At 41.6% G+C, this 26,242-nt stretch overlaps 1 protein-coding gene across 1 annotated transcript; it reads right to left on the reverse strand.

Annotated features, from left to right (window-relative positions):
* Positions 1-745: 745 nt before the first annotated feature.
* Positions 746-7,893, reverse strand: LOC143413414 (protein NLRC3-like). Its single transcript, XM_076876426.1, has 6 exons — positions 6,077-7,893; positions 4,977-5,150; positions 4,518-4,691; positions 4,058-4,231; positions 1,701-1,747; positions 746-1,552 (listed from the first exon to the last, which is right to left on the reverse strand). The coding sequence occupies exons 1-6, from the start codon at positions 7,891-7,893 to the stop codon at positions 1,017-1,019; spliced, it is 2,922 nt and encodes a 973-aa protein (XP_076732541.1). The 3' UTR covers positions 746-1,016.
* Between the last annotated feature and the right edge of the window lie 18,349 nt (positions 7,894-26,242).

A 26,242-nucleotide genomic window follows, 5' to 3' on the forward strand; every position in this document is an offset into this window, starting at 1 on the left:
CACTGGTTCATCCTTCTGTCTGTGTGACGTCAGTCAGATGTTGAAGTTAAACTCTGTAATCTTCACTGTGTCACAGAGTTCAGTGAGTCCCGTTATTCACAGTATCAATCAGATCATCAGAGAACAGCTGATCAGCAATCAGTGGTGCCAACAGCGCCTCCTGTGGTGAGAGGATGCAATAATGCAATGTAGCATTTTTCCACTCAACACTTGCAGTCATGGAAACTGTCTGTTGGATCTGTGTGACGTTGCTTTCTTGGTTAGAGTTCCTCACAAATGTCCAGATGATTCTTCTAATGAGGCGTCGACCATGTTTGCAGCTCTTTGGAAGAAAACGTCGCCCTTTGCCATCCTTACTTTTCTTTGACTTCTTCAAATGCAGCTGAACTCCAGCTGGTATTTTCTTGGACTTTGCAGCTGTTTCTGGTCATCAGTTCATTCCTGCAAACCTCTGAAGCTGAACAACAATGATGCTGCATTGCTGGCTGATCCCAAAAGGTTGATTCTGTTCATCTGGACGTTTTCAGAAACGTTTGCTCACTGATCAGGTGACTTCTTCAGTCTCAGCTGACTGCAGCTTTACAAGCTTACAAACAGCACATTTGCACAATGACTGAAAGCAGCAGCACCTGATATATATGATACTAATATAATACATATACATATATAATCCATACTAATGATGAAGGAACTGAGCTCACAGTCCATTGTTCATTCAGTGAACTACTCAGTTTATTTTGGGCCTCAGAAATGCTCACTCTGTTTGTACATCACTGTCAGCAATAGACTCATTCTGCTGTGTGGACAGGAACACATGTGACATCACTTCCTGTTTGTTTGTGACTGAAAAGGAAGAAGTTTACAAGGAATCATTTAGAAGAGTTTCAAACATCAACTGATTGAATCCATGAATCTGAAAACGTGTTTGTGAGTGAAAGAGACAGACATGTACAGACTGAACTATCTGTTCAACAGTCAGAGTGTTTCTGTAACAGGAGACACTCTTTACACTCCACTCAGCACAGGGACACTGAGGCACCAGGAAAGACTCTAAACCCAGGATAAAGAGTTTGAGTGAATGTGGTGTTGAAGGTGTGGAGGTGGATCAGAGTGTCAGAGGAGACTCTGTAGAAGGACAGAGTGCCAGCAGGACAGTCCACATACACTGCTGCTCTGTTAGAGACAGAGGAGGAGGAGGAGGAGGAGGAGGAGGAGATGGATGTGTGTCTGTTATTGTGACTGACAAACTGAGGACCATCATCAGAGCAGCTCAGACTCCAGGACTGATCATTGTTTCCAAACCAACAGTCAGTGCCTCCTTTCCTTCTGATGCTTCTGTAACTCACTGATATATCAACTCTTCCTCTCCACTCGACCTCCCAGTAACAGCGACCAGTCAGACCATTTCTACACAGCAGCTGATAAACATCAAATCTGTCTGGATGATCAGGATATGACTGAACCTCCTCCACACGTGTCACCTTCCTGTTGTTGTCAGACAGTTGGAGCTTTGTGTGCACTGTGTTTGTGTCGATTGTGAGTTGACAGGAATCTGATGGAGAGAACAAACACAATCCAGCTGCAGTTATTGATCCATCATCTGTTCATTGATTGACACTTTGATGATGACTCCTGACATGATGAAGATGGTTGAATGTGTGCTGCTTTGTTTTCATGAATCCCATTAAAAACACACTTACACTTCCTCAGACCTGGTCTCAACCATCGGACTCCAGCAGGCTCCACCCTGAAAGGAGGAGGGGGGTCAGAGCAGCACAGTCAGCATGCACACATGGACATTACATGGCTCTCACACACACACTGTTACACACTGATAAAGGAACAGTCCAACATTTTCACAAACACACTTCAATCCATACGTGGATCAAACTGCTGATGACTGGACTGATCCTAGATCAGTACATCACTGTATTGAAATGAAATACGACTGATTCAAACTGTGACCTTCATTATCTTTATATTCCTCTCCTGTTTAGGTGGAAAGGACACCTCCCTGCCTTTGCTGCCAGCTGGTTTTCTCCTCTTGGAAACACATTTACCATGGCTGACACTTTATTCGGTACACAGTGCCCACTGTCTCAGGTACAGTTCACCTGTGACCTAATAAAGTGGAGGTCACTTGTTATGAGCCATCTCCCTTCAGCTTTTTTAGCCGACCTGTTTACCTCCAACTTTGTATCAGCAGCAACGAGCCACACACATCACATGAACTTGTGCATTAAAACAAGTTAGTGGATTATCCACCAATAAATGAGGAGATATTGGACGAGTTAACAGATGACAGATTAGGCCTGGGTCTGTGATACTGTTAGCAAACACAGAATATTAACCAGGAACAGCTCCTTCATTTCCATCATTTAAGTTGGCTGATACAAACCACACCTCATCTCCTAATGCACTGAGCTTTCCTCATCTCTGACTCTAACTGACTGCTGGCTCCATGGTGTTCCTCCCCTGCTGAGAAGGTGCAAACAGCTGCCTTCTTTCAGTCACATACATCAGTCTGTCCACTGTTATTCTTTCCATGACTTTCCCTGGATGAGGTGTTAGAGCTGTAGGCCTATAACCTGTGGTCTTAGTGGGGTCTTTCCCTGCTTTCACAGTTCTTTCCAGCTTCCTGATATATTCTATTATAGAAGAGCAGCAGAGCCTCCTCTAACTGCTTCATCATGATGTAACACACCTGATCCTTCCCAGGTGAAGTCATTTTTATGCACTTAAGAGCTGTGTTGAATTCAACATTACAAACTGAACATTAGAACTATCCTCTTCTCCAGGATTTTCCTGATTTAACATTTCAATATGATTCATTTTTGTTCTCTCCACCTGCCGTCATCACTTCAATTATTCCCACTGTTGATTTGATCATATTGTTTGCCCAGCATCTCTACATTTTCCCATCCATACGACCTGTAGCTCATTAATACTATTAATACTGGAAACTGCTGTTGAAGCCTGATGGTGACACTTTCTGGTGAAGAAGTGAATTGCAGTAACAGGACTGGCTGGCTTATGATACACTGGACATTTCCAGCGCTTTGTTTTCTCTGCTCACAGACAACACAGATACACGCATGTATATTCAGCCCACGTCCAGCTCTGCATGCACTCCTGCTGCTCCATTTCTATAGAGAATAAACAACGTAACACAATCATTCTCCATTGTTTTCAACTCAACCAGCTGCATTTAATGAAGGAGTTTGAATTTACTTTACAAAAACTGCTGTTGTTTCCTGTCTGCATTCATGTTCTTAACTGTACTCCACACATTCTGAACTGGTGTAGTTCTTCCTAAAGTACTGCAGTATTCCTGCCAGTGCATCCTTTTAGTTTTCCTAACTGTTTCCTCTGATGCTCGTTGCTATTCTTTCCTCAATGCAAATTCATGCTAAGCTCCTTCATATCCATCCCTGTTTCTAAACCTGTAATAATTCCTTTAATGTGTCTTTGGCCTAATTATGAGTCTGTCCACATGTTTGTAGTTCCCCACTTGCTTTGGTTTCTTAGCTCTGATTCTCTCAAATTTATCCTTGAAATCATTTACTGGCATCTCTCCGTCTCACTCCCACTATCCCAAGAACACCAGAGTATTCATCTCCTGGCCTCTTTGCATTTTCTCCAATCATCCCTGTTTCTAGAGTCTCGCCCCATCTGCAGGCAGTCCAAGAGAAACTGCCTCTGCCATTTTCTTCTTCTTAATCTTTGATTTTTCTCTTCACTTTCTCCATTGGGTCTTCTTAGACGCACTTTCCAGAAAGCAGCAACATTTTTTGTGCCCCATTTTTCAAATTGTGCATCTTACTTCAGCTTAATGTGTTTCCTGCTTTGTTTTTACACAGGTCATGTAAAAGAAATCCTACCAGAGACTCGACAAAGCTGAACTGAAAGACAAGCACGGGCAATAAATCAGAGCAGCACAGAACTTAAGCACACATATATAAGGTGATTTAACAAATCATGTCTGTTGTAAATGAGTAAGCCATTTATCGACCTGACTCAGGTTTTAAATCATCATCAGAAAAGACTGAATCCTGACCTGAGAATCCCAAGTGTACACTTTGGACTCTCCACTGCAGAAAATAGAAGCTTCAGTCCTGAATCCTGCAGGTTGTTGTTACCCAGATCCAGCTCTGTCAGATGGGAGGACTGGGACCTCAGGACTGAGGACAGAGCTTCACAGCTTCTGTCTGACAGGTTACAGCCACTCAGTCTGAAGAAAGGATGACAAGAAGACATGAAACACTTGTGTTGAAGTATATTCATGGTGCCATGAGGAGCTACTACATTTACAATATTTCAACACTGTTTCAGGACATGCTGGAATCCTTATTGCCTCATGTTACAAAAGTCAAATGTGGCAGTTTACTGTGACTTGCATGGATTCAATAAAAAAACAAAAACAACATACACTGGCTCAATGTTATTTTTTTCCAAATGAAATTGATTAAATGATGTTAATTGATGAAAAAAAACAACTCGATATCACTTGATCTGACCTCAGCGTTTCCAGTTTGCAGTATTGACTCTTTATCCCAGCAGACAGAAGCTTCACTCCTGAATCCTGCAGGTTGTTTTTACCCAGATCCAGCTCTGTCAGATGGGAGGACTGGGAGCTCAGGACTGAGGACAGAGCTTCACAGCTTCTGTCTGACAGGTTACAGCCACTCAGTCTGAAGAAAGGATGACAAGAAGACATGAAACACTTGTGTTGAAGTATATTCATGGTGCCATGAGGAGCTACTACATTTACAATATTTCAACACTGTTTCAGGACATGCTGGAATCCTTATTGCCTCATGTTACAAAAGTCAAATGTGGCAGTTTACTGTGACTTGCATGGATTCAATAAAAAAACAAAAACAACATACACTGGCTCAATGTTATTTTTTTCCAAATGAAATTGATTAAATGATGTTAATTGATGAAAAAAAAAAATCGATATCGCTTGATGTGACCTCAGCGTTTCCAGTTTGCAGTATTGACTCTTTATCCCAGCAGACAGAAGCTTCACTCCTGAATACTGCAGGTTGTTGTTACCCAGGTCCAGCTCTGTCAGACGGGAGGACTGGGAGCTCAGGACTGAGGACAGAGCTTCACAGCTTCTGTCTGACAGGTTACAGCCACTCAGTCTGAAATCAAGCGGGAAGGGAGAGAAGATCAACCAAACAAATCAGAGCTTTATTGCTTTTTTGTTGTTTTTAAGCAGAAATCAGTGAGGTGCTGGTAGATTCTGTTCTTTTGGTTTATTACCCAACAACACACACATACACTAATATTTGTGACTTTTGTAATAGTAGCATTTACAATGCAAAGCAACAGCGATCACAGATTGAAGGGGCCTGAATAAAACTACAATGCAGTGATTTTTAAGATGACCTGTTCTTCCAATTTCCAACAACAGATTTCTCCAACCTTACAGTTAAAAATAATTCTTTATCTCATACTGAATCTTGGTGCACCTCCCCCCAGTTTATTAAAATGGAGTGGTACTGAAGTTGCTGTAAGTGATGTGTGATGCCACTGATTTCCTTTCTGATCCAATACAAAGTAAAATTCAGGCTGGTATCTGCGATACTGATGAAAACTATTCCTTCAGAATCAATACAAGACATCATAAGAAAATATGATGTTTTGTATAACATAAAAAGCCTGAATTTTAAAATATTCAGTTAATAATCAAAAACAGATGTGACTGAAAATAATAAAACTGAGAAACATTTTATGGCCATTGCAACAGGCCATTCGATCCTTTTACAACCATTGCAAGAGCTTGGTTGGCATAGCCGGCAATACGTTGGATAGTAATAAGTCCGGTGGGTGATGGGCTCCACCAGGGCTGCCCTTTGTCACCGATTCTCTTCATAAATTTTATGTTTAAAGGCTGTATCAAAAGTTCATTCAAGTTACAATATTGTGGTCAAAAGTTCTCCTTTTTTCTTTTATACTATACAACTACGCTGGCTCATGGTTTTAGGACATGGTTCTGTCATGGAAGAAATCTATGACCACTTTTAATCAACATTTTAAAAATAAACATGATCACAGATTTACTCACAGAGCTTTGTTGGAGGCTTTGACCACTGGCAGCATTCTCAGAAGAGCCTCCTCTGAAGCAGAGTATTTCTGCAGGTCAAACACATCCAGATCTTCTTCTGATGACACTAAGATGAAGACCAGAGCTGACCACTGAGCAGGAGACAGTTTATCTGTGGAGAGACTTCCTGATCTCAGGGACTGTTGGATCTCCTCCACTAGAGAACGATCATTCAGTTCATTCAGACAGTGGATCAGATTGATGCTTTTCTCTGCAGACAGATTCTCACTGAGCTTCTCCTTGATGTACTGAACTGTTTCCTGATTGGTCTGCCAGCTACTTCCTGTCTGTGTCAGCAGACCTCGTAGGAGAGTCTGATTGGTCTGCAGTGAAAGACCCAGGAGGAAGCGGAGGAACAAGTCCAGGTGTCCATTTGGACTCTGTAAGGCCTTGTTCACAGCACTCTGGTGAAAAGATTCTTTTTGGTTTAAAAAGCTAAAACTCTTGGAGGTTATTTGTTTCTGTTCAAGCAGATTTTTTCCAGAGTTGCTGAAGGTCAGATGGACATGAAGAGCAGCCAGAAACTCCTGAACACTCAGATGGATGAAGCAGAACACCTTGTCCTGGTACAGTCCTCTCTCCTCTTTAAAGATCTGTGTGAACACTCCTGAGTACACTGAGGCTGCTCTGATATCGATGCCACACTCTGTCAGGTCTGATTCATAGAAGATCAGGTTTCCTTTCTGCAGCTGATCAAAAGCCAGTTTTCCCAGAGACTCCATCATCTTCCTGCTCTCAGGACTCCAGTGTGGATCTGTCTCAGCTCCTCCATCATACTTGACCTTCTTCACTTTGGCCTGAACCACCAGGAAGTGGATGTACATCTCAGTCAGGGTGTTGGGCAGCTGTCCTCCCTCTCTGGTTTCCAGCACATCCTCCAGAACTGTAGCAGTGATCCAGCAGAAGACTGGGATGTGGCACATGATGTGGAGGCTTCGTGATGTCTTGATGTGGGAGATGATCCTGCTGGCCTGCTCCTCATCTCTGAATCTCTTCCTGAAGTACTCCTCCTTCTGTGGGTCAGTGAACCCTCTGACCTCTGTCACCATGTCAACACAGCCAGGAGGGATCTGATTGGCTGCTGCAGGTCGTGTGGTTATCCAGAGGCGAGCAGAGGGAAGCAGTTTCCCCCTGATGAGGTTTATCAGCAGCACATCCACTGAGGTGGACTTTCTAGGGTCAGTTAGGATTGTAGTTTTGTGGAAGTCCAGAGGAAGTCGACACTCATCCAGACCATCAAAGATGAACACAACCTGGAAGTCTTCAAAGCTGCAGATTCCTGCTTCTTTGGTTTCAGTAAAGAAGTGATGAACAAGTCCCACCAAGCTGAACTTTTCCTCTTTCAGCACATTCAGCTCTCTGAAAGTGAATGGAAATATGAACTGGATGTCTTGGTTGGCTTTGTCTTCAGCCCAGTCCAGGCTGTATTTCTGTGTTAAGACTGTTTTCCCAATGCCAGCCACTCCCTTTGTCAGCACTGTTCTGATTGGTTCGTCTCTTCCAGGTGAGGCTTTAAAGATGTCTTCTTGTCTGATGGTTGTTTCTGGTCTGTGTGGTTTCCTGGATGCTGTTTCAATCTGTCTGACCTCATGTTCATCGTTGACCTCTGCAGTCCCTCCCTCTGTGATGTAGAGCTCTGTGTAGATCTGATTCAGGAGGGTTGGGTTTCCTGCTTTAGCGATGCCCTCAAACACACACTGGAACTTCTTCTTCAGGGCGGATTTAAGGTTACGTTGACATACCGTAGGAAAATGTTCTGGAAAAAGAATGCAAAACATTACGTCTCATTTCTTTAAAGCATGGATATTTGGCTACATGTTGGTCAGTCTCTTAAGACAATAACAAATGTTCTAGTCATCCATCCATCCATTTATATTTTTCCGCTTATCCAGGGCCGGTCAAGGAGGCAGCAGCCTAGGTAGATTAGCCCAGACAACCCTCTTCATGACCACTTCCTCCAGCTTGTCTGGGGGAACATCAAGGTGTTCCCAGGCAAGCCAAGAGATATAATGTTTCCATCGTGTCCTGGGTCTGCCTAAAATGCCAGTGGCAGCCACGTAGCAGTTGTTGGGAATTATTATTGCCAGTGGTTTACTTATTTTCACCATAAGCTTTGTGATATGGTAATGGTTACGTTTTGGCGAAATATGTTTTACATATTAACCTAATAACCGCTGCGGTGTAAATGTGGGCTAAGCTAGCTGTCTCAGTTGTGGTTTTTCTTTTCGTTCGAACAGCTTGAAGTGGGATTTGAGCATTAAACACAGTTATCGCTAAGCTCCGAGGTAAGTTTTTTTTTATTATTGTGTTTTAATAATGTTGTAGTCAGTGCAGCAGCTGTAGTGGAAGATGAGCTTGTGGTTGGCGACATTCCCAAGTGGGCTGATGCATTTGTCTTGTTGTTCCGATTGTTTTACGTCTTACATCTGGACTATCCAAAAAGCCTGGTTAACACATTCATCCAGAAACTCCTGATGGGCCTTGAGGATGGTAAACAGTTGAAACCATGTCTTCTTCGCCTCAAAAACAATCTTTTACTGCCAGAGTAGCACGTACAGGTGAAGGCACTATACTGCTGGCAAAATTCAAACTGTTCCACTGAAGTTGATGCCTCGCATGACTAGTTGCACTAAACTGTAGTAAAGTTTCATACAAAGATCTGTAGGTTTAGGACATCTGCTGCTATCTTTTCCCCACAGCCTGAGACAGACTGAGACAAACATGCCTCTAGATAGCTTTTTTATATGGTGGGTGTTCTATTTAACTTAGTCTTATAATGAAATGCTCATACATATTTTTTGTTTTAAATGCTTCTATTTTTAAAAGTTTTAAAAGGGAACAACTGGAGAAAAAAGATTATTTGTTATAAAAAAAACTATTTATGTTGAAGTTTAAGGGAAAAGCTAAAGAGTAGACTGAGACTATTTATTTGGTTTAAATGTTTATAAAAATGCCTTTTATTAGATTATAACAGCATCAGGCTGATACTTTTTTTATGTTGTTTCCAGAATTATTTTTAAAAGAGAGCCAAAGAAAAGGCTGAAGCACTATATTGTTTAACATTTTCACTGTACAAGTTGTACAATAAGCACTAAAAACATGTCCAAATGCAGAAGCATGTAAAGTTTTGTGCAGGTGGTTATAAATAAACTTGCAATTGCAAATCTGTCTCAGCTTTCTTTCTTTACAGAAAGACCCTGTCTATGAAGGGTTAGACTTAGCGTGCACTTTAATAGGTAATTAGAGTATTAAATAAGTTATAATATTTAAGTTAGTAAAGTAATGAAATAAAGTTCAAATAAAGTAAAATATACAAGTTTAGTGAAATTAAACTTTGTAAGTTACAGGTTGGAGGTAGTTACATTCTTTGATTTTATTCAGGTCATATTTTTTAAGTTACAGTGAACTTGTAGTTTTTAAGTAAGTTAACTTTAAAACTATTATATAATAAGTTTCCTCATAAATGTTGAGTTCACTGGACTTATTCAGGTTTACAGTGTACCCAACAAGGAGTCGTTTATCTCTCTTAGGGACCTCGCCCCCGGAGACAGGCGAGTCGTCCCCTCATCCACCAGTCTGCCTCAGACTGCAGCTGAAGCTCTGCCAGAGGTGTATGTTGAAGGTCTTGCAGACCAGGGCCTCTGTGAGGCGTTCACACGCACGTTTAGTTGTGCCAGGTCTGTCCAGCATCCTGCGGCGTCCTGGTGCCACGTGCACTTATGGACCCTTATGTTCAAACATGCCGTTCATTAAGGACAAACTGTGATTTGCACAGAAGTCCAAAAACAAAACACCACTCGGATTCAGATCCAGGAGGCCGTTCCTCCCAATCACGCCCCTCCAGGACTCACTGTCATTGCCCACATGAGCGTTGAAGTCTCCCAGTAGGACAACAGTGGTTGTTTAATGACTGTTGTAGTCATCAATCAGCTTAAACGCTTACAGAAATGCTCTTACTGCAATAGAGACGCTCAGCCAGCTCCTCCTGCTTCAGTCTCCTCAGGAAGTTCACTGTGATTGTCACAAGTGCTTCTCTGCTCCTCCTCTCCTCCTCATCCTCCCTCTGACTCTCTAAGCATTCTGGGTAATCTGGACTCAGAACCTTCTGGATCTTCTTCAGCTCGTTCTTCACAAAAGTGATGATGTTGTCCTCCAGCAGCTGGAACAGAATATTTATGAATGAGCCAATCAGACTGAAATCATGTAATCATGAAAACATGTAAACACAAAGTGTGCATAATTAACCTGATGTTTCCACCTCTGATGAAGTCTCAGCTTTGTTTTTATACCACAGTAGTTTACACGGAGTTTGTAGTTGCAGAGAAAGACTCAAATCATTTGGAATTAAATGTTTTTACTTTACAAGGTTTAGAGGTTCTTTCAACAGTGAAATCCAAGATAAATAATCATGATTATAATATTTCTGACTGAGTCAAAACTGAATTTGTGAATCAGAACTGAATCATTGTAAAAATCAGCAAAGTACACAAAGTCTGTACTTGTGTTTAAGGACAACTACTACTATTAAAAACTACTCCAGTAAAAGTTGAAGTACTCATCAAACTTAAAAGTAATAGTAAAAAAGAAAGTAGCTCTTTGGAGGACGTTTCTACTTTTAAGAAGTAAAAAGTTCAGATATTTGTTTAAAAATGTACGAAGTAAAAAATAGTTACTACTCAAGTAAACTACAGATACCTGAAAACAGTAATTAGGTTATGTAATGAAGTATTTGTACTTTGTTCTCAGCCCTACAGACAATCCACTGGTCTACAAAGAGCAGCATGGAGATGACTGTGAACAGAACAGATGTAACAGTAGTTGTTGTACATGTACAGACCATAAATATGGAGTCCAGCTGTGTTTGATGCTGCTGGGCAGACTGACCACTGGGAACCTCTGAGCTCTGCTGGTCCACTCTGTGGAAGAACCATGAAGGATTAGATCAACACAGGATAAAGATCCAGGAGTTTCTGCTCAAATAACTTCATCTGAATCAAGTCTGTCAAGTTTTAAACTCTCAGATTCTGAAGATATATTTTCTGTTTTCTATGAACTTTCTTTCATCAGTGATGGAAGTGATGATGCTGCAGAAGCTCAGAGGAAACTTTGAGAAAACTGTGATGAACCATCAACTAATGCTCTCAGGAGGCCAAAGGTCCCTGAATGTAACTGTGCAGTAGATTCATCGAGTGTTTGAAACCTGACCACTTCCATATGTTTTCATTCTAACACAAGAAGTCCTTTTCTCATTGCTTTGATTTGAGTTTTCATTTGAGTTTTCCGAGTCTCGTATTTGGAGTCGAGTCTAATCAATGATCTGACAGAAGAACATTAAAAAGGATTTACCAGTGCTGTCAAAATTAACATGTAGGGTTAGGGTTAGGGGTTCATCTGTTATCATGATTAACATGATAAAAACCTTTAACACGACACATCTGGAGAGCAGAACGACTCAAAATCCCTGAAATGTTTCTATCAACGCACTTCGAGCAGTTTGTCCGAGTAGAGTTACCTTTGCACACGTGCAGATGTGCAGCACATCTGTTAGTGACGGCAGCTGAACCAATCAGCTCAATATGGAAGATGACAAACACACACTGACCTCTCGATGGAAAGTTTGAGTATTAAAAAAATAACAAGACGGACCAGCCGACCAACATGAAGGATTCTGCACATCGTGACAGAAGGAATTTTCTTTTCACCGAAGCACTTCCAGCTTAAAATATCACAACAATGCAAAGCACTGATGACACAACTGCCAAGTGGACAAACTGCAGACCTGTTAGTGTTGTTAATAACATAGTTTTGGTTCCTCGTGTCAAAGACTTGAAGAAGAGTGACAGAGAGTGTTAGACTGCTGCAGGATCAGTGCCACCTCCACACACCTGTGAAGAAAATGATTGTTTGACAGATGGGCTCAGATTCAGGATCAGCTGAGGAGTTTGTGGCTGACAGAATCCTGCAGGTACAGAGCAGAGCCCATCATTAGCATGCAGGACTGTCCCTGGGGGGGGTCGGCTCATTCAGGAGGTTAATCAATGTTTACATGTTCAATAAACATGTTAAGTGTGTAAATTTGCCCTTTTCTCTCGAGTCTGTTTGCTCATGAAATGAACTTTGATTCGTTTACATTAAAAATGATGTTTAATGGTGATTAATCCAAATTAATCCACAGTAACCCTGTGATGAGTCTGATTAAACATTTTCATTAACAGCAGTAATATAGATTATATATTATTATATATTAGTGCACACTTAGCTTTTAGTATATATGTTTGTTACAAAGTTGTATTTACAGCAGAGAAGCTGAGTTAAAGACTGAAAACTATTCAAAGCCTCTTTGAATTGAAGCGTTTAACATTCTTTGTGTTTATTCTGCATTGACTTCATTATATGGTGTAAACATCTGTTACAGGCTTAAATATAAAGTTGGAAAAATGTAACTGCAGCTATTGATCAAGTAATTGTGATTAATCAGGATTAATGACAGAAGATTGTGTCATTAATTAGTCATGTTTTAATCTACTGACAGCACTAGTGTTCACTCTGGTGCCTCCAACTGTTTTACGCCCTTTCAACACCTTCGTGGTCAAAAGTGTACACGCACAAAATCTACAATAAAACCCTCACGCAGCAATAGGACAGACACACAATCCATTTATCTCTGTGTCTCAAACACACACACGTGTATTCAAAGCCTCGATTTGTTCATATTTCATCTGTTGTGTTTTTATCTTCAGCGTTTTCAGTGTTGCTGCATTTACACCAAAAATGTTTCCATTGATGAATCAGATTGATTTGAATGTGTTTCATCCATACAAATCCCTCCCTGGTGGTCACATGACTCTATAACATAACAGGAGTCATGTGACAAGAGTTTCATGCTGTAAAATGTCAAAATGGTTGAATGTGGTGGAGTAAAAATGTGAGATATCAACTACTTTTCTTCAATATGAAATGTTTGCAGGGCCTGACAGGAAGTGGACGGACGCTCTGATCACTTCCTGTTTGCTGAAGTGGGTTTTCAGTTGTTTAGAAACCAAAGGCTTGTTTTAAAAGACAGTTTAAATGGGACTGAGGGAACGACGTGTTTGTAGTTTATATCCAACAACATCGAGCAGTTTAATCAAAGAGTTCATGTTGTTAACAGCTCACCTCTCTGCAGCAGACACAGGCTGGGATTTAAAATGAATGGGACAACCTTTAGACCAGTCACTCTGTAAGGACACAGAGCTGGGTGGTTTCTGATTGACGCTAAAAGTAAGTGAACATGAAACATGTGTCACATCCAATGTGTCCAATACATAAAAAGTATAAATAAAGTATAAATTGTTAAATAGTAAAAGCTGATTAAAATTTCAAACATTTTAATACTGACATGAACTTACTCTTCGTCAGATGACTTTTTTTGCCCTAAATTACGAAAGAAATGCTTCACCCGCTTGCTCTTAGAGGACACAGAGCTGGGTGGAGGTCCAGGCTGGTTCCTGTGAATAATGATGCAGCAGTGATGTGAGTGCTGAGCTGTGACATGGAGAAGAGTCATGGACAGTTAGAGATGGTCATCTCACCTCTGAGCTTTGGTCTGGCTCTCATGTTCCCCACACAGAGTGCTTTTAGAGGGAGGGACTCCCTCCTCTCTGTCCTCACACTGATCCATGCTGCTCAATTCAGCTCACACACACTTTCTACCTGCAGAGGAAACACAAATCATTCATGTGCACATCAGCTGAAATCCTCCTTTCATCATGTGTGCTGTCCAAATATCAGCTGCTTCTTTCCTGCTTCATCTCAGTGTCAGCTGGATGCAGTCAGACAGCAGTGTGAGGCAGAGGAAGCTGCCATCAGCTGCTCTGCTATCAGTCCACTAGATGGAGCCTGAAGCACACACGATGCATTCACTGACACACACTGATTCACTGTGACTGGAAGCTTCAGTCAGTCCAACACGTGTGAACAACATTTTAAACATTTCAGCTGATCCAGGATTCAAAGAGGATCAGCAGAGTTAAAGCTTCACACTAATTCTTGCTGCTGAGTTTGCAGAGAACTGCACACACACTGATTCACTGCTAATGAGAAGCTTCTTCCATCCAGTAATTCATCATCCATCAGCTCTGCTGCTGCTCTCAGTCCTGGACTCTGATCACACACTAAAAGCAGCTTTTTAACTCGTGTCTGTAAGAACTCTTAGTGTTAGCTTAGTGTTAGCTTAGCGTTAGCTTAGTGTTAGCTTAGTGTTAGCATGCTGTGTGCTAGCTCAGCGTCAGAGCTCTGCAGGTGTCTCGTGTGTAAATATTAATCACAGCGAGAGTAAAGGAGGTAAAGGGCTGTGACGTCATCACGTACGCTGCGTCCTCTGTGGGCTCTGAGTGAACTCAAAGTACAAACTACAAGTACACAAACACGAACGTAGCTCAGAGTGGCGGACACACTCGGCCTCGTTGGTCCAGCTGTGAGTCCGTTACCGTGAACTATGGAGCGGCAGATTTGTGCTGAACTAAGCTGCACACAGCTGATGTTAGCCAGGAAACATTACACACTGACTTTAATGGAGAGACCGGAAATACAAACACACACAGTTTGTTGTGTGAAGAAATCAAACACGAGCTGAACAAACAGTAAAGTTCCTAAAGACAAACTGTTAAAGGAGGAAACAAAGCAAACTTACAGTTTCTTCACACACCAACAACAAGCTCCACTCCACACCTGGACACTAAACACGGACACACAGGTGAGCTGCTTCCTGGAAGGAGGCGGGGCTCCACCTGAAACTCAGCACAGGTGGGAGGGGCTCAGCTCTGTGTGTGCTGATGTGTTAACTTTAAAAATATGCCGTCTGACTGCTCAGACTGAGTCAGAGTAAAGTTCACATGCTGACGTGTGGAGACATGAAACCTTGTTGTAGCTTGTAACAACCCTTTTGGGTTATAGCACCACTAGGGGGGGTTGCCCTACTATTGTAGTAGCTATGGGAGTCTCCTAGGGGGTGTGTGAGTTGTTAGCGGCAGCCATTACATGCTGCTCGTGTTCTGTTCTCAGGATAGACCTCACCGTTGTAACGGCCTGGCACCGGCGACTACCGATCCCCGCACATGTATGTACGGACACTGTAGAGCCGTGGAGACCTGGCTTGTATGGTCTTATGTTGCTGACAAGGAATAAAGGTCTGTTGTTTAATTTAACTGACTGGCTCCGTGTTATCCGGCTAACCTCCACACTACATGCCCGCTGGACCGGCTAGCCGCTCCTTCCTCGCCAGACTGCTGTTACAAGCTGCAGGTGTGAACACACTGATCCCAGATCAGCTCTGCTGTATTTGTAACATGAACATTTCTGCTGCAAAGCTTCAAATGTTCAGCATGTTTCTCTGTTTCCAGTCTATAGATCCAGTCACACTTTCTACCTTCACCTGTGCAGTAAAGACTGAGAGCAGAGCTGAAACCAAGCGTCCAATCAGTGAGCAGCATCAACACCTGAGCTTCATTCAGACTCTGTTATTGAAGATGTTGTTGGTACAAAGTTCATCTGCTGCTCACATGAATCCATGAAAGATTTATTTCACTGAATGTTTCTTCAAAGCTCATTTCAACCTGTTGAAGTCATGAATGAAAGTGCAGACTGAGAGTGGATCACATGATGTTTGAGGTGTGTCATGTGACATGTTCAGTATTGTCACACATGTCTAGATTGTCCCTGATATCATAACTGCTCAAACACTGATGATTATATTTGAAGAATTATTCCTGATGGCAGCAAAGTTTGAATGGAGCTCTCTGTCTGTGCTGATTTGTCGCCCTCTGGAGGTCAAAGCACAAACTGCATGATGTCACTGTAACCACCACAGAGACAGGAAGTGTTTTTATGACTGAAACACTGAAATGATGCTAACGGCTGTCGTTAGGCTCACTGACAGCAGTGCTGATGTGTTCATGTCAAACACTGGCTCAGGTCAGACTCCTTCATCCTTCTCCAGCGTGAGGCCGCCCTCAGACCCACAGGAGCTCTGACCTTTGACCTCCTGACCCTAACCATTTTAGTCTTGTTGCATCTGCAAATCCATCCAAACTGTAGCCGAGCAAAAGAAGCTCTAAGTTGTTCTATGAATGATGTTGTTGAAGGAGCTTGGAAAGAAAAGCGTCTGGACTTCTTTAAGTTGCTTGAAGAGGGACATGGACGTCTTAACGCCCACTCACATCCTGGGACATTTGATCACAGGAAATCACATGATAGCGTGGGGCTAGATCTCACAATGGGTTCACCCAAAACCTTGGCTGATTGTGACCCACACCCGTTCTCACACCGTGGCTCGTGTGATTAGGTAGAGGATCAACAGGGGCTCCATGTCCCTGAATTTAAACTGAATCTATCTGCAGATGTCGATGTACATGGATGTACATGGAGTTTAATGTGCAAAATGAACTTAGTGTGCAAAGTGACCTGATGTGCAAACTGCAGTTTGAGGTCGGTCAGCTGTTCAGGAGTCTGATAGCAGTGGGGAAGATGGAGTTGTTGAGTCTGGATGTTCTACATTTCACACTTCTGAACCTTCGTCTCGAGGGCAGAGGTGTGTCTCTCCTCTGGACTCTGTGATGGTAGCTGCTCTGCAGAGAGGGCAGCGGGGTCCTGATGATCTTCTCCACAGTTGTTATCACTCTCTGCAGGCGTTTGCGGTTTGCAGTAGTGCTGCCGTACCATGCAGTGATGCAGCTGTCAGGCTGCTCTCCACAGTGCAGCTGTAGAACCTGCTGAGGATCTTGGCCAACATACCAAATTTCCTCAGCCTCCTCAGGAAATACAGCAGCTGCTGAGCCTTCTTGACCAGCTGTGTGAGTTTGAGTCCCTCACTGACTCAAACTCCTTCAGTGACACTTGCAGCCTTGCAGATTAGTTTGCTGATCCTGATGCATCTCTGGAGCTGATGCTGTCCCCCAGCAGACAACAACAACATAGATGCTCTCACTAGTCCACTTTACCCTCTAATCACATCTCTGACATCTGCAGGTTGCTCCATAGAGACTCTTGTGCAATGCCAGGTGTTTGTGTTTGTCTGTAGGTACACATTAGATATGACCATAGACGCACACACACAAGTGAACACAGCAGCACAGATGGTTTCCACCTGCTTCCCTCTTTCTTCACACGACTGTGAGGATGATGAAGAGGTTTCAGGACGAGGTGGTCAGCAAGCACAGGATAAAGCAGGGCCATGAAACTCTCTGGTGCAGCAGATGTTTAATCAGACTCAGCTTTAGGCTTCTTTTCCCACCTGGCAGCAAAGTAACAGCTTCACTAATGTGAACAGTCACAATGTTAAACGTTTCTATATCTTCATATATTTTTATCTGTTGATGCTGCAGAATAAAGTCTGTTAACAGAGTGCAGGATGTGTAGAGCAGGTCCAGCTCTCCCTTTACTGTGTCCACTTTCATCAGCCCCTGTGAAGTGACACAGAGTGCATGTGTGTCTGTCAGCTGTTGTTTGTTGTGAAGGATGGAACAAATGAACACACACTTTTAGAGAAATCTGAAAAAGCAACACGTGCTTGGGCTCCTTCTGTGCTCGTCTTCATTAATGCTGATCTTTCTTTCCTGTTTGTTCTTTGGCACAAGCTTCAGTCTTTTCTCCCAGGGCTCCTTCACACTTAGAAACACACCTACATTCATTTATACACAAACATCATGAAACAAAGGCTTTGTAAAAGAGGACATGAGATCCTCTCTGAACAGCACATTCATATCAAACACAGGACTGAACAGGATATACTGAGTCTGTGCTGTTTTCATTGTTACTTGCTGAGTATTTTTCCAGTGTTTGAAATGTGACTCAAGTCTGATTCTTCTACTGTGTGTGAACTCTAAGCAGCTGCATTAAACAGCTGCTTTTCAAACCAGGCTTACTCGGGAAGTAATCCGATTACTTTTTCCAAGAAACAAGTAAAGTGAGGGATTACTATTGCAAAAAAGGTAATTAGATTACTGTTACTTTCCCGTAAGCACGCTGCGTTACTGCGTTACTAAAACCTAAAACTAAAACTGTGTGCAGATGAACAATGGATAATCTATCGAGTGTGGAGAGAGTGTGAGCGTGCAGCGTTTAAAGCGTGGAAGCACTGACCTTACTTTGAGTTTGACTCTGTAAAAAGTGACAAAAACATTAGCATCCGCTGTTCACTGCGTGGGAAGACAACATGCTCACTCACTATGTGTTAATGGGCATGCTTATTTATAACTTTGATAAAATGTCATAAAAATAATTCCATGCCAGCTCACCATTGGTGATCAGGTAGTTTCTGTTCCAGTTCCAGTCCCATAAATCATGAAGCTTGCTGCCAGAAAAGCTTCAAATCTCCTTTGAAAGCTGTTTGTGGTCTTGATTGTGGGAGCTTCAGTTGTCTGACTCCAGCTGCCACACAGTGCTCACTGATATCATTTGCAAAAACCCCAGTGTGACAATATTTATCAGTGAAGCAGAAATCAGGAAGTGACGACTTTTCTTTGAACATTTGCTAAGGCTAAGCTGTGCTTTCTACCACAGTTGGGAATTTCCTGGTTTACAACAAATTATTGTGTCAACACCGCATAAGATTTCAAACTACAGGAAAATCACTGGAGTTATAAGAGGCAGACAACGACACACACACCACATGCATGCTGTTGCTATTTATTGTGGATTAACCTGTCAAGGGCAAGAACAAAATAATTCTGCCTCAAATACAGGAAATCATAGCTTTCCTGTATTTCCTCCATTGTTGGCATGCTGGTTAGTGCTGTTGCTCCACAGTAAGAAGGTCCTGGGCTAAATTATCCATGAATGTAAACGGCTGTGTGTTTCTATCTGATAGACTGGTGAGCTGTCCAGGGTGTACCCTGCCTGGTAACCTATCACTTCAGGGTTATTTCCCAGCCCTGCTGCAACCAGGATAGAGATAGGAGGATGGTAGTTGTTGTAGACCCATTCAATTTCAATTGAAGGATTAAAATGTTCCAGGAGCTCAACTTACTCCATCTGAACATGTTTCAATCGTGTTTTATGAACACAACATGCAGCTTTACTGAATATGAAAAGGTTGTGTTGATTTAACTCAGTTGTTTAAGTTTCTGCCAAAGCAAAACCTTTGTGTGCAACCAGTGTCCACTATTGAATCAAGTCAATCCAACATGTTTTTGTCAGTGCAAAAGGAGTTACGGTGCCTGTATTCCTGCACAATATTGTCCCGGGAGGGAGGAAAACTTTCTGGTGAAGTTTTGGTTGATTTTTGGGTTTTGCTTGACACTAGGTTGATTTTATCAGTGAGGTTTGGATTGTTTTCTTTCTCTAAGAGAGAGAAAGATGGTTTTATGCTTGGACATGTTTGCAATGGGCCCCAGTATTTGTTACTTTATTAGTATTTTATTGGTTGCGTTTGTTTGTGCTTTTGTTACAGTGCACTGAGATAAGAACATCTGAGAGGTGTGATCCACCGCTGGTGATATTTTGGTATTTTGTGAGTTCCCGATTTAACAAATCAGCTCTTTAATCCAGACCTGAGAGGTTGAACTTTAAAGCGCTATAAAATATTCTTACTGGAAACAGTGGCAAAGTGTTTTTCTCCATGATTATAATGGGCTTGGGAGAAATTCACTTATATGTGACATTGATCACATGAGAAGTCCTGAGCCTAAAAGGATTGCAGTGAGTCAATCCAGTCCAAAAACAAGGAGCTGTTTTCCTTTAAAATGATGACGTCATCTTGCTGGTGATGGAGGCTCGAATAGGCTGCGCGTGAGACTCCATTATCAGCAATATCTGGTATGAATGTGTGTGGATGTATGCATGTGACTGGACTGTGACGGACTGACGACTAAAAGTTTAACTGACTTGATACTGAGACAAAAACGGTGCCGACTTTAGGATTAGTGAATGTCCACAACAATTCACCCAGCCTGTAGAAGAAGGGTGGAGGTTTTGTCTTGCTTTGTTTGTGCAGGAGCAGAAGGATGACAGAGACTAAAGGGGGAGGCTGTAGCTTCACATGAGTGTGAGCTGCAGACTGAACCCTTTGGTTGCTAATGTTGAGTCACTGATGTTTGCATTAAGAAAATTGTGTTTTATTAGCTGTGTTTTAATTAAGGTATCACATTATATTGTTGGGAATGTTAAATGCTAAAGTGAAGAAAAGCTTTGATTTCACTCATGACTGAACATGTTATTATTAACCATAGCAGGCCACTGTAAAGAGTCAATTAACTGTTATAGAGGAAAAAAGGCCAAAAACTCTGTTAATACCTATGAATAACAGGCAATGATAGACTTGTCACATTCAAAATAGAGATATGTAATAACAAACACGGGTCCGTGTCATTTAGGTTCTCCATTGAAATAGTCAATCATTTAGAAAAGTAGAATATATATATATATGTCTCAACGCTGTTTTTCAATAATATTAAAAACCTAAAAACTATTGTTGTGGAAGATAGAAGTCACTGTGACAGCCCTCTGACTGTGGAGGACGTTTGTAATCCTATTTCTGCACTTAAGGCCAACAAATCTCCCGGCACAGATGGTTTAACTGCAGAGTTTTATGAATCATTTTCTAATCTCCTGGCTCCGTTCTTACTGCAGCTTTTCATAGGAAGTGTAGAGAATAACATCCTCCCTCCTACTCTTACTCAGGGTCTCATAACACTTATTCCAAAGCCAAACAAAGACTTACTTCTTATTGATAATTGGAGACCCATCTGTCTGCTCAATGATGACTATGAGATTATGGCTTTAGTACTTGCTAACAGAATGAAAGAGTTCTTGGACACAATTATCGATGAGACACAATCAGGCTTTATGAGAAACAGACACCTTTCTAAGAACATGAGACTGGTTTTAGATCTACTTGATTACTCTGATTTGGTATCTGACTATAGCTTCATTCTCTTCCTGGATTTTTAAAAGGCTTTTGATACAATTGAACATCAATTTATTTTCCACTCTTTGGAAAAATTTGGCATTTTTCTGTAAAGCTATCAAAACCTTGTACACGAATGGCAATAGCTCAATTAAAATGATTAAGACTCCACCCCGAGATTTGACCTGTTATACAAGGAATCAGCACAGCTGATAAGGAGCTCATCATCAGCCAGCTAGCTGATGACACCACACTCTTCTTGAAGAATGCAAATCAAATCCGTCCAGCCCTTAGTGTTATTAGTGATTTCTCTGAGGCATGTTAATACTTTTAGCTATTTTATATCCATAAATGTAAGCAGTGGGAAAAATCTGCTTTTCACAGGAACTTGGTAACAGCAATAAGAGAATACGTAGTTTATTACGGCGGGGAGTCTCTGGCTGGCTGGAGCGGCATCTAATAACCAACTCGCAAAACAAAATAAAAACAACACAACAAACAGATATTATGATACAGACTTATAATCTGCACCCATGTTTTTTCTAAATTCTATAAAGTGAGCGCGAGAGCCCTCGGTGCGCCTGCGCGCTGCTGAAGTCAAAGTAAACTTTATTGTCATCTCCGCTACAGACAGTCCAGCATATAGAGAGACGAGACGACGAGGCTGCAGTTACAGCGGTGCAAGTAAACAAACAATAAATATAAGAAGAGTAAGAAAATAAATCTACACTTTAGGACTCGGGGTAAAGGATCAATAACAATTTAAATTTATAATTTACAGTTTGATGATTTAAAGTCTCACACAACCCGTCAAAAGGGGCGGGGCCGGCTGCTTCCAAGTAGAGCACATTTCATTTATAATGATGTAAATCCAAGCCCATCATGGATTCACGATCTGAATCCTGGGTTGTGTGAAATCCCAGAAATCAACCTTAGACAAAGTGAATCTGTGAACTAAGGTGTAGGTCTGTTAGGTTAATTGTGCTGATCCTCGGGTTGGGGGATTTGTGTTTGTACTGGAGCGCAAAATTCAAACCAATGGAAGATGGACAACAAAAGTTCAAAGCCATCAGGTGCTCAGTTTATGTATTTATTTTTGGCCTACATCAGTAAGAAATGCCAAATTATATACACAAAGTTACAGGAATCACCACTCCTGTTATTCATGATGATTTCAGTAACATCACATAATAACATGTAACGTTATTATGTGATGTGCGTACTGTTAATGCTGATACTGTGGTGAAATTCTCTGCTTCTTTTGTGTATTCTGCATCTATTACGTCAGATTGTCTTACCCCTCATATGGTTGAGAATTTTGCCAATACCCTGTTAACTACATGTTCCTCCATCCTCGACACTGTGGCACCTATTAAAACGAAGCGCCCCAGAACTTACTCACAATGTTGGTTAAGTGACTCTGTTCGCGCTCTACGACGTGCGTGTCGGCGGGATGAGAGAAGGTGGAGGAAAGATAAACTCCAGGCATCTTACGACATCCTACGTACTAGTCGCTTGAAGTTTCAAACTGCTGCCAAAATGGCTAAAGCAGCTTTTCTTTCAAAAATTATCTCTACCAATGGTAACAATCCTCGAATTTTATTTAAAATTTTTAACTCTGTGGTCAACCCCTGCCCCACTATGCCGCTGCCGTGCTCCACGGTTCTTTGCGAACAATTTTTAAATTATTTTTTAGATAAAGTCTCATCTCTTAAATCTGCTCTTCCTTTAATGACAGGCCCTGCGTTTACCCCTGACTGTTCCTCTTCCTTCTATCAGTTTGAACCCGTTTCACTCCCTACTCTTAAGCGTCTGGTTGAACAACTGAACAATACTAATCTCGTATATGATGTTCTTCCATCTCGTATAGTTAAGGACTGTTTTAGTGCAATTGGACCTAGTATATTGTCCCTTTTGAACTCTTCTTTGCTCTCTGGTTGCATACCATCAGCCTTTAAACATGCTATAATTCAGCCTGTTCTTAAAAAAAGGAACCTCGATTATAATGATTATGCGAACTATAGGCCGATTTCCAAGCTTCCGTTCTTGGCCAAAATTCTTGAGAAGATAGTGTTGCTTCAACTCCAGGCCTACCTGGATGAGAATAGCATTAATGATAAATTCCAATCGGCCTTCAAACCACATCATAGCACTGAGTCAGCGCTGCTCCGAGTTCTCAATGACCTTCTACTAAAAGCTGACAATGGACGCTCCTCGGTCCTAGTGCTATTGGATTTATCGTCGGCTTTCGATATGGTTGATCATAAAATCCTATTGGCGAGACTTGAGCACACTGTAGGCATCAAGGGTGTTGCCTTGGATTGGTTTAAATCATACTTGTCCAATCGGCTCTCCTCGGTTCACTTGGCCACTTCCTCTTCCTTCGCTGTACCTGTCTGTTGTGGTGTCCCTCAGGGATCTGTGTTAGGCCCTACTCTGTTCTCATTGTACATGCTTCCATTAAGCGCTATCTTTGAGAAATATCACATCGCTTTTCATTATTATGCTGATGACATTCAGATCTACTTTGAGTTAAATGATGACCTAGCTTTGTCCTTGAATAGTTTTCGAGAGTGCATGTGTGAGGTCAGGCAATGGCTCCTGGCAAATACTCTTATCCTTTATGATAAGAAAACTGAAATTGTGGTCTTTGGCAGTGACGTCCTTCGTGCCAAACTTCGTGATGCTTTTGGTTTTCTCACTAGCTCCTTTTCCGACACTGTTAGGAATTTGGGCGTGTTACTTGACAGCTCATTTAAACTTGATAGACAAGTGTCTGCTGTTGTTAGATCCAGTTTATACCAACTCCGCCTTATTTCTAAGGCCAGGCAGTATATCCCGCATAAAGACCTGGAAAAACTCATCCATGTCTTTGTAACTTCGAGGCTGGATTACTGCAATTCACTCTATTTTGGACTCCACTCTGCCCTCCTCCATAGATTACAGACAGTCCAAAATGCTGCTGCACGCATTCTAACCAAAACTAAGAAGTTTGCCCACATTACTCCCGTCCTAGCTGATTTGCACTGGTTGCCTGTGAAATACCGTATCCAATTTAAAATTCTGCTGTTTACTTTTAAAATCACTAATAACACAGCACCGAGCTATCTTAAGGAACTCTTAAGCTTATATGTTCCTGCTAGGGCTTTAAGATCATCCTCACAGTTACTGTTGGTGCAGCCTAGATCTCGGCTGAAGTCTAGAGGTGATCGAGCGTTTGCCCTGGCCGCACCAGAGTTGTGGAACAACCTTCCCATTGGCATTCGGGCGTCTGACTCTATTCAATCTTTTAAATCACGGCTTAAAACGTATTTGTTTAATCTTGCGTTTTCTACCGGTTAAATGCTGGCCTTGTCTGCAGTGATTTATTTTACTAATTTTCCTATCTTGCTTTTTATTTGCGCTGTGTATGTCTTATCCCCATTGTGTGTTGATGGCACAGTTATATTGTGCTATAGCTATGTGCTATAGTTATATTTTTTCTATTGGTGGCTTTTTCCTGTGAACATAATTCTACACTTTTATTTTTATGACTCTGATTATACTTGTGTTAATTTGTTTTATGTTAAGCACTTTGGCATGCCGTTGGTTTTTAAATGTGCTCTATAAATAAAGATTGTTGTTGTTGTTGTTGTCCTGTAAGCACAGTCTGCCTGTGTCTTTTCTCTGCAAATGAACATTTTCAGCCAATATAGGTAATACATCAACATGGCTGCCGTGGCTAAGTTAGGAATATTTATAATGTCATTTCCAAAACTTGCATATGATCTGCAATTTGTAGCAGATCTACTGACTGTCACAGAGCAGCTGGAGCAGTCTCAAATGGAGGTCAGTCCACTGCTGCCACCTGTGGCCAAGTGCCATAGCTACTGCTGGATGAACTCGTGACACATGTGCACCTGTTTCTATGAACACATTGAGTCTGAGTGGCTGCACTTACACTGGTGCATTCAAACATATTGAAAGATGCCAGCAATGTGGATTGTCAAGACTCAAACCAATCCACATTGCTGGCGTTGCATCTTTCAATGGCAGCAATGGCAGGTATCAGTGCTCAAACCTTTTGTGTTTGTTTCCAACAAGTTGCCCACCTCGGGAAACAAAAATGTGTTCTTTTACTTGTCAGATGAACATATGAGACACTTTGACTCTTCAGTGCAGTGTGGAGCCTAACAAAGATCTGTTTTGTGTCCCAGCTGATCAGCAGGAGGAGGAGAGTCTGACGGAGCAGCAGAGGAACATTTTCAGCTACTTGGACTCAGCTCAGCCACTACAGAGGAAACAATGAGCTCAACACAGAAGGTGACAGACAGAGCAGGACCATATGACCAAAGATATTTATCACCATATACATTTGAACATTTGCCATAACGATGTAGCTGACGATAGAATTGACACCAGACAAAATACTTTACAGCTGCACAACTTTATTAAAAAGCCATCAATGTATTTTCACTGAAACAAGCAGCTGTTGTTTATGTGTTTATGTACTAACAGCTGGAAACGTTTCATACAGCTGTGTTCGACAGAAATGAAGGAGAACATATTTAGTTCATTTGTTTCTACATGAGCTCTGTGTGATTTGATGAGTATCTGAGGCTGAGACCACAGGACTGTGAAACATGATTGTTGGGCTTCATTTCTGTGCTGAACAGTCGTTTAAGATTAGCTGTAAATAACAATTAGCTGATGTTGTTCATGAGACTAAAGTCACCTCACTGTGGTAATGTAAATATAATATGGCCAATATTATAGTTATTATATTGTTGGCATTACTAAATTTGTCTCAATGCTTACATATATGTGTAAAAAGCAAATGTAGGAGCTGTGATAACTGTTTCTGATAGAATGAAGAGTAGACTGATATATGAAATATTCCTTTATTGGGTGAGAAACTCAGACCATGTCATAACTGCTTTAAGTCACACAGAATAGATATCAGAGCCTTAAACAGGCTGACTTCTGCTAAATGGGTCAAACTGGGCAGAAGGTCTACAAACACATAACATCCTTATAGAATATGATGTAACACTATAGATCAACTTAGCTCAGAATATATAAAGCATATAAACAGTTACAGCAATATGATGCAACAAACACAGCAGCTGCTGATCCAAAATACTCAAAGCTTCATAGTCAAAGGAGCTTGCAAAGAAAAGCGTCTGGACTTCTTTAAGTTGCTTGAAGACGTTTCACCTCTCATCCGAGAAGCTTCTTCAGTTCTAAGGTCAAATGGTGGAGAGTCC

The sequence above is a fragment of the Maylandia zebra genome, linkage group LG2 (genome assembly GCF_041146795.1).
Source record: "Maylandia zebra isolate NMK-2024a linkage group LG2, Mzebra_GT3a, whole genome shotgun sequence".
NCBI lineage: Eukaryota > Metazoa > Chordata > Actinopteri > Cichliformes > Cichlidae > Maylandia > Maylandia zebra.